Raw genomic sequence first — 14875 nt, forward strand, 5'->3', positions numbered from 1 at the left:
ATACTGCACGGTGTATACTGCACGGTGTATACTGCCCGGTGTATACTGCCCGGTGTATACTGCACGGTGTATACTGCCCGGTGTATACTGCACGGTGTATACTGCCCGGTGTATACTGCCCGGTGTATACTGCACGGTGTATACTGCCCGGTGTATACTGCACAGTGTATACTGCACCCAGGGGTGGACATCGCGTTACTTTAATCTTCCTGCAATTAGTTAGTGTCCAAGGATCAAGGTTTTGTGGAGTCCATTAACATCCTTTCTATACAATGTAAATGTTGTGGCCCAGTGATATTACCTGTTCCAGCACAAGGGTTCAGAAAACTCCTGTCCTGTATACTGGGTGTAATTCTCAGTATCTGTATTATTCTGTATATATACACTGCACAGTACCACTTCTCCTGTCCTGTATACTGGATGTAATTCTCAGTATCTGTATTACTCTGTATATATAGACACTGCACAGTACCACTTCTCCTGTCCTGTATACTGGGTGTAATTCTCAGTATCTGTATTATTCTGTATATATGGACACTGCACAGTACCACTTCTCCTGTCCTGTATACTGGGTGTAATTCTCAGTATCTGTATTATTCTGTATATATACACTACACAGTACCACTTCTCCTGTCCTGTATACTGGGTGTAATTCTCAGTATCTGTATTATCCTGTATATATAGACATTGCACAGTACCACTCCTCCTGTCCTGTATACTGGGTGTAATTCTCAGTATCTGTATTATTCTGTATATATAGACACTGCACAGTACCACTTCTCCTGTCCTGTATACTGGGTGTAATTCTCAGTATCTGTATTATTCTGTATATATACACTGCACAGTACCACTTCTCCTGTCCTGTATACTGGGTGTAATTCTCAGTATCTGTATTATTCTGTATATATGGACACTGCACAGTACTACTTCTCCTGTCCTGTATACTGGGTGTAATTCTCAGTATCTTTATATATGGACACTGCACAGTACCACTTCTCCTGTCCTGTATACTGGGTGTAATTCTCAGTATCTGTATTATTCTGTATATATGGACACTGCACAGTACCATTTCTCCTGTCCTGTATACTGGGTGTAATTCTCAGTATCTGTATTATTCTGTATATATAGTCACTGCACAGTACCACTTCTCCTGTCCTGTATACTGGGTGTAATTCTCAGTATCTGTATTATTCTGTATATATGGACACTGCACAGTACCACTTCTCCTGTCCTGTATACTGGGTGTAATTCTCAGTATCTGTATTATTCTGTATATATATACACTGCACAGTACCACTTCTCCTGTCCTGTATACTGGGTGTAATTCTCAGTATCTGTATTATTCTGTATATATATACACTGCACAGTACCACTTCTCCTGTCCTGTATACTGGGTGTAATTCTCAGTATCAGTATTATTCTGTATATATATATATACACTGCACAGTACCACTTCTCCTGTCCTGTATACTGGGTGTAATTCTCAGTATCTGTATTATTCTGTATATATATACACTGCACAGTACCACTTCTCCTGTCCTGTATACTGGGTGTAATTCTCAGTATCTGTATTATTCTGTATATATATACACTGCATAGTACCACTTCTCCTGTCCTGTATACTGGGTGTAATTCTCAGTATCTGTATTATTCTGTATATATATACACTGCACAGTACCACTTCTCCTGTCCTGTATACTGGGTGTAATTCTCAGTATCTGTATTATTCTGTATATATATACACTGCACAGTACCACTTCTCCTGTCCTGTATACTGGGTGTAATTCTCAGTATCTGTATTATTCTGTATATATGGACACTGCACAGTACCACTTCTCCTGTCCTGTATACTGGGTGTAATTCTTAGTATCTGTATTATTCTGTGTATATATATATATATGCTGCCCAGTACCCCTTCTCTCACTCTTGTGTATATAATCCCTTGTCCACCTGCATCGCTGGCAGCAGAGAGGCTGATACTTAATCTAATATATTTTTTCCGTCATTCATGTGCTGGCGCTGGCATCGTGCTCCATTATTATTTGTGAGCGGTCGGATAAATGAGCCGGACTTGCTGCCTTTTCCTCCATAGCCCTGTAATATTGGCGCCCGTCTAAGCCCCGCCCCCTTCTCCAGGATACATACGGAATATTTATGGCTGTTAATTAAAATCTCTCCTCATTGAATGACCTGTGGATTCTGTTCTTATTAATTTCGGTCTTGAAGAGAAGGAATTGCAGATAACTCATATCAGTGGCTTTCTATCAATAACCGGCAAAGGTGACTCTATTGCCGCCTTGTCCTACGAGAAAAATGTTCTGCCCGAGGATTTCATGTTTGAGTTGAGAGATCAGAAGCGGCTTGTACCTAAAAAAGTTGGGGCATAGAGCAAAATATAAAAATGCCCCCCCCCCTGGTATTGTCTCAAACACCCCAACCCATCCATGACCCCTTCAAGGTCACTGGCGTTTCCTCCCGGAGGGGTAATGATATGGATTCAGACCACGCCGTTGGTATTGGGTCTGTGAAGAGGAAGGTTTAGCACAGGTTGGCTACCCCAATATTCTTCAAGGTCAAAGTGATCCTGTGAAGTGCACCCCTTCTCCACCGGTACTGCTACATTGGCAAACAAAGGGGGTGCAGCTATGTGGTCTTATACGTGACATGATTAAACATGGAACAATGCAACGACACACATGTGGTATAAGTTTGATGTCCCATTTTTGCGCTCTTTTATGTTATATTTTGATTAATCCATTCACCCCAAACCCTAACACCCCCTATTGTCATTCTCATACCCCCTATTGTGTCGCTAATAGTCATTCTCACACCCCCTCCCACTAATTTTTCTTCCTTCTAATAATCTATACTTACGTCTTCCAGCAGATAAGATGTGAGTATTGTCCGGAGTGTGACATAGAAGAAGGATAATTGATGTCAAACTTCAGTATCTTGTTACATTGTATCAACCTTCGGGACCACAAAAACAATAAATGACCTTCCTTCAGACCAAGCCATCGTCTCAGAGTCAGGAGGGTGCTGGTAAAGTCGTTTGATTGACCAAAAAGTTGGATATTGTGAAACCTATAACTTGACCCAGATTGTTCAAACTCTGTACTTTTCTTGGGGGCTGGGGACCTTCTGTATTCATTCCTGGTGGCAGCTTTATCAATTTCCATTGTCTCTGGACTCAGCCCCTTTGCAGAATCTGCTACACGGGATAGAGAAAAGCTTTGACCAAAGGGATATTTTGCACTTACGTTAATTAAAATGTTTTAAAATAATTGCTTTGGAAAGCATCAGACACCTCCTCCACCACCTCGTCCTCCACCTCCTCCACCACCTCGTCCTCCACCTCCTCCACCACCTCGTCCTCCACCTCCTCCACCACCTCGTACTCCTCCTCCTCCTCTCTGGGACTGAGACTGGTTGTATCGAACTCCAGCTCTTCAGATCCAGGGTCTCCACGTTGATGAAGTGAAGTGCACATTAAAGCTTTATTAATAGACATGAATGGCGACCGAGTTTGAAGGGTGAGAAGAGAACGGTCACGTTTGAAGCGGGGGTTGAGCCACCGGCGCTGGTTTATCGGAGACACCAAAGCTTAGAAATTTTGAGGTCTATAACAATTGCTGGAAATACCAAAAAATTGGCCATTATGGTAAAGAAATGGGTGGAGAAGCCCGAAACCTAAATCTATAGGATACGGCTTACTGGACATGCTAGACCTTGTTTTACCATGGAAACTTTTAGACAGCTGAAGCCTCCAGAGTTGTGGTCGTGTTCCTCAACGCCGAGTGCCAGGCGACGGCGCTGGAAGCTGAAGAAAGGCCAGAGGTCGCCAGAGTCACGTGGCGGGAGCGAGTCAGAGGGGACAACGATCAGAGAAAAAACTCTGAAACCCCCTGCCATAGAGGTGACCCCATCCAGCGAAGATGACGCGTGGTCAAACTGCTCTACACCGAGTGCTTCACCAAAGAGGCGCCGAGGCCTGCTGAAGAAATGGCTGAGTAGGAGAGAAGGGGGAGGAGGGTGAGTAACAAATTATTCTTATTCAATCTGCAAACATTGGCATAGTATTTACTGCATTCATTATAGTTGATGTAGTACCTCCTCCCATCCTGTAGGTGGTCTAGAGTGAGAAATTCCATAATCACAGTATCCAGAGATACCTTTTACACACATCGCCACCTGTAGTATGGAGGGTGGTACTGCACTCAAGTCTTTTTTGTTCTTTAGGGGGTTTTGGGTAGGGTTGGAGATCACGTACTCTGGTCTTTCTTCAAACCAGTAGAAATATGGATGAGACGTTTATTCAGAGGGAAGGGATGTGATAGACATGGGAAGGTTGGAGCATTAACCCCCTTCCTGATATTTGACGTATCCATACGCCAAAGTCAGGTAGGGGAAGTATGGAGCGGGCTCACAGAGTGAACCCGCACCATACGATGCCGGTGTCGGCTGTATGTTGCAGCCAACACTTCAGAGTAATGAGCGGCATCGCTCTAGAGCGCGATCCCGCTAGTTTAACTTGTTAAATGTCACGGTCAATAGCGACAGCAGCATTTAAATAGTTAGAAAGAGGCGGACGACCCCCTATAACAGCCTAATGAAGACACCCAGGTCCGCCATCTTTGTGCTCCTATTAAGCGCTGCAGTATATCGTGCAAGCGATCTAACTGGTTGAAGTCCCCTAGAGGGACTAGTAAAAAAAGTAAAAATGAGTTAAATAAAGTTGAAAAATAAAAAAAAGATATGGCTTTTGGAAGGCGGGGGAGGAAAAAACTAAAATGAAAATCTGAAAAATGCTGCGACGGGAAAGGGTTAACAACACTTAGTATTTCAGCTTTACAAACTTTTGCCTGGTTTGCTCATGGTTAAGTAGGAATGAGGGGGATGGGCTAGGCTAGATACGTGTAGAAATATTGTACATCGCTAACAATAAATCTGAAGCTGTCAGAACAAGGACATTTCCAGGGACAAACCTCTAAATCTCAACATTGTCCCGAGAGGCGAAGGACGATCAGTGGTTAAATCACGAGATCTAGACTGAGGGGGTGATTATAGTAATTATATGAGCCCAAGCAAGGACACACATACCATAGAAGGGCCCTATAGCTGCTAAGGGACCCATGGAGAAGGATTCACTTACAATGGGAGATATTGACCTGTAGGGGGCGCCTTCTACTCACTGTTAGCCTGTCAGATGCTTCTATCTCCACGATGTAGCAGATCCTCCGGGGATTAAAAGGGGTTCCAAGGTCTTGTCCAGTTTAGTAGACCCAGTTCCATACACCCTATTAGGGAATTCTGAGTTAATAGAGGGGGTGGGGTCCTCTGTTCAGGACCCTCATCTGTTGGCCAGGGTGGAGAGCGGTTACATAGAGCGTGTCTCTCTTTCTGGAGGACCTGTCGTGTCCTGCATTACATAGACATCACATTGATATGAATGAAAACTGTAATACTTAATTTCTCCTGTGGTGGCACTGCAGAGAAACAGTACACTTACTGCCAGGCTCATCCCAGATCACAGCTGATCGCTGGGGGTCCAAGCAGGAGGACACTTTGTGATCAGTTTATTGTCAAGGGACCCTTCTAAAAGTAGGGATTATCCAAAGTAGAGAACTCCGGCAACCAGCACCAGGCAGAGTTGTAGCTAGGTTTTTCTTCACCTGGGGCTATGGTTTAGTTTCATGCCCTAGCCCTGTATCTAAATACCCTGGCCAGGTCAGAGTGGCTTGCTTGGCATTCTCCTGGCGCCCAGCACCCATGCGTTATGGCTACTCCCCTCATGTCTATGTGTGATGTCCTTGAGACCAACTTGGTGCCAGCTTTTAGGCGGGTGGGCGCCATTTCTACGTATGAGCTTATAATAGAGATACTTTGTGCTCAGCAATGCCCGGCTCCCTCGTTTGCAGCTGCCAGCAATATCCCTCAAAACCCAGTCACCCAGTTAATCTTCATTTAGTGGCCGGCAATGGTTATTAAAGGTGGTGAAGTCATGACCCAGCATTGTCCTGATGCCAAGGGATGGTTGTCAGCTAGTCCCGTCCCGTCCCGTTCTGTACATTAATACATATGGTGAAGACGACCACAATGGCGCTCAGCCTTTCCTTATAGATCTGCGATGCTTGTGTTGCCTTATGTGTAGTTGTGCTGCCCCCTGGTGTTTGACCATTGGTACTGCAACACTGCGCGAAACGTTCACCAGCTTCCACCAGGTCCACTCAGTGACCGGATATATTCACATGATATATTCTTCTTACCGAATTGAATAGGTTACTGTTTATTTGAGTAAATATTCTACATGGCTTCATTTAAGGGATCTGTAAATTATTAAGGATGTAAGAACCTCCGTCCTCTGCACTTGGGTTAAAACATCACTGAATAGAAAATTGTCTGACATCGAGTTTTAATGCAATTTATTTTTTTCCTGAAGAAGATTCTTGCAGTGTACCGCTCCTTTATCCCTTCCACTGTTAAGGACGTCTGTAATACGTCATGACTTTAAAAGCTTGTCTACAATATAAGGAGTAGAGCTCAGACCGCAGTAAAACGCAGATTCTTAGCTTTTAAATGATACCAGGATCAAAGCTCTAGGTGTAATATTCGGTGCGCAGCACTCCATTGAAGTGGGGGAGCAGAATGACAAGTTTTACTTCTTGGTCCTGTGTCTGCGTAGGGAGGAGGGAGAAGGAGCTGCAAGTGAGAGCAGGAAGAGAGATCCCAGCCTGTTACTGTCATATGTCCCCTGTACAGCCTCCAGTGACCCTAATAAGAGAAGATATGTGCCCTCTGTCATATTTAGAGTTGTCTTTTCTTTTTTTTTTTCTTCCCTGCGACCAATCAGGACATTTGTTGTCTTGATTGTTAACGGTATCTGTACCACAGATTTTTCATGCTTTTTTTTTTACAAAAGGTTACGCTTTGATGCAAAATTGCATGAAGGCGTCCATGGGTGTAAAGTGCTGGGTGGCATTTTCTCAATTTTCCCAGAAAATATTTGGGCTGAAAAATATGTTTTATTTTTTTATGTCAAAAGTGTGAAATTGCCCTGGCAGCAGATGGGTTAAAGGTTTTTGTTTGTGTCCGCTTTCATCACCCCAACAAAGAAGGTCTTATGTAAATCGTATCATGAAGTTCTACAACTTTGTAATAGGCTTTGTGTTTCAAGTTCTTACTATTTTCAAGACCTCTGCTTGCTGCCCTTGAATGAGAATATTCTTCTTTACATCCTATCTTAAACCTATGCAGACCTAATTCTTCTCACAGCGATTGTTACAATGTATCAGTTAGAACTATTAGTTTGAAGGCTAGAACAGAAAAGCTCATAGAGGCTTTCCTCACCGATACATTGTTACTACCTATTACTATTGTACATTGTTACTACCTATTACTATTATACAGTTACTACCTATTACTATTATACATTGTTACTACCTATTACTATTACACATTGTTACTACCTATTACTATTATACATTGTTACTACCTATTACTATTATACATTGTTACTACCTATTACTATTATACACTGTTACTACCTATTACTATTATACATTGTTACTACCTATTACTATTATACATTGTTACTACCTATTACTATTACACATTGTTACTACCTATTACTATTATACATTGTTACTACCTATTACTATTACACATTGTTACTACCTATTACTATTATACATTGTTACTACCTATTACTATTATACATTGTTACTACCTATTACTATTACACATTGTTACTACCTATTACTATTACACATTGTTACTACCTATTACTATTACACATTGTTACTACCTATTACTATTATACATTGTTACTACCTATTACTATTACACATTGTTACTACCTATTACTATTATACATTGTTACTACCTATTACTATTATACATTGTTACTACCTATTACTATTATACATTGTTACTACCTATTACTATTACACATTGTTACTACCTATTACTATTATACATTGTTACTACCTATTACTATTACACATTGTTACTACCTATTACTATTATACATTGTTACTACCTATTACTATTATACATTGTTACTACCTATTACTATTACACATTGTTACTACCTATTACTATTACACATTGTTACTACCTATTACTATTATACATTGTTACTACCTATTACTATTATACAGTTACTACCTATTACACATTGTTACTACCTATTACTATTATACATTGTTACTACCTATTACTATTATACATTGTTACTACCTATTACTATTATACATTGTTACTACCTATTACTATTATACACTGTCACTACCTATTACTATTATACATTGTCACTACCTATTACTATTATACATTGTTACTACCTATTACTATTATACATTGTTACTACCTATTACTATTACACACTGTTACTACCTATTACTATTACACACTGTTACTACCTATTACTATTATACATTGTTACTACCTATTACTATTATACATCGTTACTACCTATTACTATTATACATTGTTACTACCTATTACTATTATACATTGTTACTACTTATTACTATTATACATTGTTACTACCTATTACTATTATACATTGTTACTACCTATTACTATTATACACTGTTACTACCTATTACTATTATACATTGTTACTACCTATTACTATTATACACTGTTACTACCTATTACTATTATACATTGTTACTACCTATTACTATTATACATTGTTACTACCTATTACTATTACACATTGTTACTACCTATTACTATTATACACTGTTACTACCTATTACTATTACACACTGTTACTACCTATTACTATTATACATCGTTACTACCTATTACTATTATACACTGTTACTACCTATTACTATTATACAGTTACTACCTATTACTATTATACATTGTTACTACCTATTACTATTATACAGTTACTACCTATTACTATTATACACTGTCACTACCTATTACTATTATACAGTTACTACCTATTACTATTATACATTGTTACTACCTATTACTATTATACAGTTACTACCTATTACACATTGTTACTACCTATTACTATTATACATTGTTACTACCTATTACTATTATACATTTTACTACCTATTACTATTACACATTGTTACTACCTATTACTATTATACATTGTTACTACCTATTACTATTACACATTGTTACTACCTATTACTATTATACACTGTTACTACCTATTACTATTACACACTGTTACTACCTATTACTATTATACATCGTTACTACCTATTACTATTATACACTGTTACTACCTATTACTATTATACAGTTACTACCTATTACTATTATACATTGTTACTACCTATTATACAGTTACTACCTATTACTATTATACACTGTCACTACCTATTACTATTATACAGTTACTACCTATTACTATTATACATTGTTACTACCTATTACTATTATACAGTTACTACCTATTACACATTGTTACTACCTATTACTATTATACATTGTTACTACCTATTACTATTATACATTTTACTACCTATTACTATTACACATTGTTACTACCTATTACTATTACACATTGTTACTACCTATTACTATTACACATTGTTACTACCTATTACTATTATACATTGTTACTACCTATTACTATTATACATTACTACCTATTACTATTATACATTGTTACTACCTATTACTATTACACATTGTTACTACCTATTACTATTACACATTGTTACTACCTATTACTATTATACATTGTTACTACCTATTACTATTATACATTGTTACTACCTATTACTATTATACATTGTTACTACCTATTACTATTATACATTGTTACTACCTATTACTATTATACATTGTTACTACCTATTACTATTATACATTGTCACTACCTATTACTATTATACATTGTTACTACCTATTACTATTATACACTGTTACTACCTATTACTATTATACATTGTTACTACCTATTACTATTATACATTGTTACTACCTATTACTATTATACACTGTTACTACCTATTACTATTACACATTGTTACTACCTATTACTATTTTACACTGTTACTACCTATTACTATTATACATTGTTACTACCTATTACTATTATACATTGTTACTACCTATTACTATTATACATTGTTACTACCTATTACTATTACACATTGTTACTACCTATTACTATTATACATTGTTACTACCTATTACTATTATACATTGTTACTACCTATTACTATTACACATTGTTACTACCTATTACTATTATACATTGTTACTACCTATTACTATTACACACTGTTACTACCTATTACTATTATACATCGTTACTACCTATTACTATTATACATCGTTACTACCTATTACTATTATACATCGTTACTACCTATTACTATTATACATCGTTACTACCTATTACTATTATACATTGTTACTACCTATTACTATTACACATTGTTACTACCTATTACTATTACACACTGTTACTACCTATTACTATTATACACTGTCACTACCTATTACTATTATACATTGTTACTACCTATTATTATTATTATACATTGTTACTACCTATTATTAATATTATACACTGTTACTACCTATTACTATTATACACTGTCACTACCTATTACTATTATACATTGTCACTACCTATTACTATTATACATTGTTACTACCTATTACTATTATACATTGTTACTACCTATTACTATTATACACTGTTACTACCTATTACTATTACACATTGTTACTACCTATTACTATTACACATTGTTACTACCTATTACTATTATACATTGTCACTACCTATTACTATTATACATTGTTACTACCTATTACTATTATACACTGTTACTACCTATTACTATTATACATTGTTACTACCTATTACTATTATACATTGTTACTACCTATTACTATTATACACTGTTACTACCTATTACTATTATACACTGTTACTACCTATTACTATTATACATTGTTACTACCTATTACTATTATACATTGTTACTACCTATTACTATTACACACTGTTACTACCTATTACTATTACACATTGTTACTACCTATTACTATTACACATTGTTACTACCTATTACTATTATACACTGTTACTACCTATTACTAATATACATTGTTACTACCTATTACTATTACACATTGTTACTACCTATTACTATTATACATTGTTACTACCTATTACTATTATACACTGTTACTACCTATTACTATTATACACTGTTACTACCTATTACTATTATACACTGTTACTACCTATTACTAATATACATTGTTACTACCTATTACTATTACACATTGTTACTACCTATTACTATTATACATTGTTACTACCTATTACTATTATACACCGTTACTACCTATTACTATTATACACTGTTACTACCTATTACTATTATACATTGTTACTACCTATTACTATTATACATTGTTACTACCTATTACTATTATACATTGTTACTACCTATTACTATTATACACTGTATGTATGCAGCAGAGCTCTCTTCCAGGAGGAAGAAAACTGTCTACCAGCTGGATCTCCGCAGGGAGAGTCAGTACCATCCACGGCTCTGCGTGTATACAGGGGTAATAATATATGGGCACTAGTATGACTGGCAATAATATATGGGCACTAGTATGACTGGCAATATTATATGGGCACTAGTATGACTAGTAATAATATATGGGCACTAGTATGACTGGCAATAATATATGGGCACTAGTATGACTGCCAATATTATATGGGCACTAGTATGACTGGCAATATTATATGGGCACTAGCATGACTGGTAATAATATATGGGCACTAGTTTGACTAGCAATAATATATGGGTACTAGTATGACTGGTAATATTATATGGGCACTAGTATGACTGGCAATAATATATATGGGCACTAGTGTGACTGGCAATATTATATGGGCACTAGTATGACTGTCAATAATATATGGGCACTAGTATGACTGTCAATAATATATGGGCACTAGTATGACTGTCAATAATATATGGGCACTAGTATGACTGGCAATAATATATGGGCACTAGTATGACTGGCAATAATATATGGGCACTAGTGTGACTGGCAATATTATATGGGCACTAGTATGACTGTCAATAATATATGGGCACTAGTATGACTGTCAATAATATATGGGCACTAGTGTGACTGGCAATATTATATGGGCACTAGTATGACTGTCAATAATATATGGGCACTAGTATGACTGTCAATAATATATGGGCACTAGTATGACTGTCAATAATATATGGGCACTAGTATGACTGGCAATAATATATGGGCACTAGTGTGACTGGCAATATTATATGGGCACTAGTATGACTGGCAATATTATATGGGCACTAGTATGACTGGCAATATTATATGGGCACTAGTATGACTGGCAATATTATATGGGCACTAGTATGACTGGCAATATTATATGGGCACTAGTATGACTGGTAATATTATATGGGCACTAGTATGACTGGTAATATTATATGGGCACTAGTATGACTGGCAATAATATATGGGCACTAGTATGACTGGCAATAATATATGGGCACTAGTGTGACTGGCAATATTATATGGGCACTAGTATGACTGTCAATAATATATGGGCACTAGTATGACTGTCAATAATATATGGGCACTAGTGTGACTGGCAATATTATATGGGCACTAGTATGACTGTCAATAATATATGGGCACTAGTATGACTGTCAATAATATATGGGCACTAGTATGACTGTCAATAATATATGGGCACTAGTATGACTGGCAATAATATATGGGCACTAGTGTGACTGGCAATATTATATGGGCACTAGTATGACTGGCAATATTATATGGGCACTAGTATGACTGGCAATATTATATGGGCACTAGTATGACTGGTAATATTATATGGGCACTAGTATGACTGGTAATATTATATGGGCACTAGTATGACTGGCAATAATATATGGGCACTAGTATGACTGGCAATAATATATGGGCACTAGTGTGACTGGCAATATTATATGGGCACTAGTATGACTGTCAATAATATATGGGCACTAGTATGACTGTCAATAATATATGGGCACTAGTGTGACTGGCAATATTATATGGGCACTAGTATGACTGTCAATAATATATGGGCACTAGTATGACTGTCAATAATATATGGGCACTAGTGTGACTGGCAATATTATATGGGCACTAGTATGACTGGCAATAATATATGGGCACTAGTATGACTGTCAATAATATATGGGCACTAGTGTGACTGGCAATATTATATGGGCACTAGTATGACTGGCAATATTATATGGGCACTAGTATGACTGGCAATATTATATGGGCACTAGTATGACTGGTAATATTATATGGGCACTAGTATGACTGGCAATATTATATGGGCACTAGTATGACTGGTAATATTATATGGGCACTAGTATGACTGGTAATATTATATGGGCACTAGTATGACTGGTAATATTATATGGGCACTAGTATGACTGGTAATATTATATGGGCACTAGTATGACTGGTAATATTATATGGGCACTAGTATGACTGGTAATATTATATGGGCACTAGTATGACTGGTAATATTATATGGGCACTAGTATGACTGGCAATATTATATGGGCACTAGTATGACTGGAAATATTATATGAGCACTAGTATGACTGGTAATATTATATGGGCACTAGTATGACTGGTAATATTATATGGGCACTAGTATGACTGGCAATATTATATGGGCACTAGTATGACTGGTAATATTATATGGGCACTAGTATGACTGGAAATATTATATGAGCACTAGTATGACTGGTAATATTATATGGGCACTGATATGGCGGGTATTATCATATATGTAGGGGGCATATTGTTGGTTTTTTTTTACTTTGGACACCAAAAGCGCTGGTAGTGCCCTATAGGTCAGAGCAATAGTGGACAGGGAGACCGTCAGAACTAGAAATGTAAAGTCAGTATCACAGGAGTCTGACGGCACTGGCACAACGAGAGCGGCTGCCAGGTCACAGCTAACACACACACACACACACACACACACACACACAGTTAATAAATGGTCAATAAATAAAGTTCTTGGAGGTCACAACTGACAAGGTCAAGACGAAGAAAGAATGGAAAAAACAGCCACACACTGCAACAAAGTCACATGACACAAAGGGGGAGAGATACAAAGTAACACATGAGGACTCGACCTACCATGTACTGATCCAGCATTACTCTCCAGTCACATCCAGAGCTGCATTCAAATGTCTGAAAAGCTGCAAAGTGACTCAGTGTGACAGATGTAACCCATAAAACGCTGGAGATCTATTTTACAGTCCACATTCTCCGTGGTATCGGCACCCGCTATAACACACTTGCCATCTGTGCCATAAAGCAATAGTAAAATTCAGATTTGCCCGGAGTGTTGGGCGCTGCCCCCTCTCCCCAGGAGTATTTCTATATCCGTGACCCATATTTTGGACCTCTAGGATAAGGAGGGGGGGGGCAGAGGGGTGGAGCATGACACTACAATGTCTATCTGCTTGTAGAGAGGACCCCTATCAGGCACTCCAAATACTACTGACCCCCCAAAAAAATCTGAATTGTGACGGGGCATTCCAGTTATTTTTGATTTCTTGTCCCTTTGATGTTTCAGCCCTTCGTGTGTCAGTCTGTGCGTAACTTGTTTATCTGGAAACTGGCAGAGCGCCCGCAGCTACTAAAGTCTGTGCGCCAAGTGTGTGCCAGCCGCAAATACCCCCCATCCCCCTCCATAGTCATCCCAGGATCCTCCAAAGCTGCACATGTTATATGGCCGGCTTCCCTCCTTGAATGGAAATATAATAGTCCCTGCGTCAGCGCAATGTCGTCCCCGTCC

At 37.8% G+C, this 14875-nt stretch overlaps 1 protein-coding gene across 5 annotated transcripts in view; it reads left to right on the plus strand.

Moving 5' to 3' along the window:
• The window catches only part of GRAMD1A (GRAM domain containing 1A), a 118135-nt gene that overhangs the window by 8850 nt on the left and 94410 nt on the right, over positions 1 to 14875 (plus strand). For 4 of the 5 annotated variants that reach the window (XM_075840427.1, XM_075840430.1, XM_075840429.1 and 1 more), the window contains exon 2: positions 2884 to 4032. In XM_075840427.1, the coding sequence (XP_075696542.1) occupies positions 3740 to 4032 (293 nt within the window). In that variant the 5' untranslated portion in view covers positions 2884 to 3739. The remainder of the gene's footprint in view (positions 1 to 2883; positions 4033 to 14875) is intronic. The other variant, XM_075840428.1, reaches the window with a different exon arrangement.

This window comes from Rhinoderma darwinii, chromosome 10 (assembly GCF_050947455.1).
Source record: "Rhinoderma darwinii isolate aRhiDar2 chromosome 10, aRhiDar2.hap1, whole genome shotgun sequence".
NCBI lineage: Eukaryota > Metazoa > Chordata > Amphibia > Anura > Rhinodermatidae > Rhinoderma > Rhinoderma darwinii.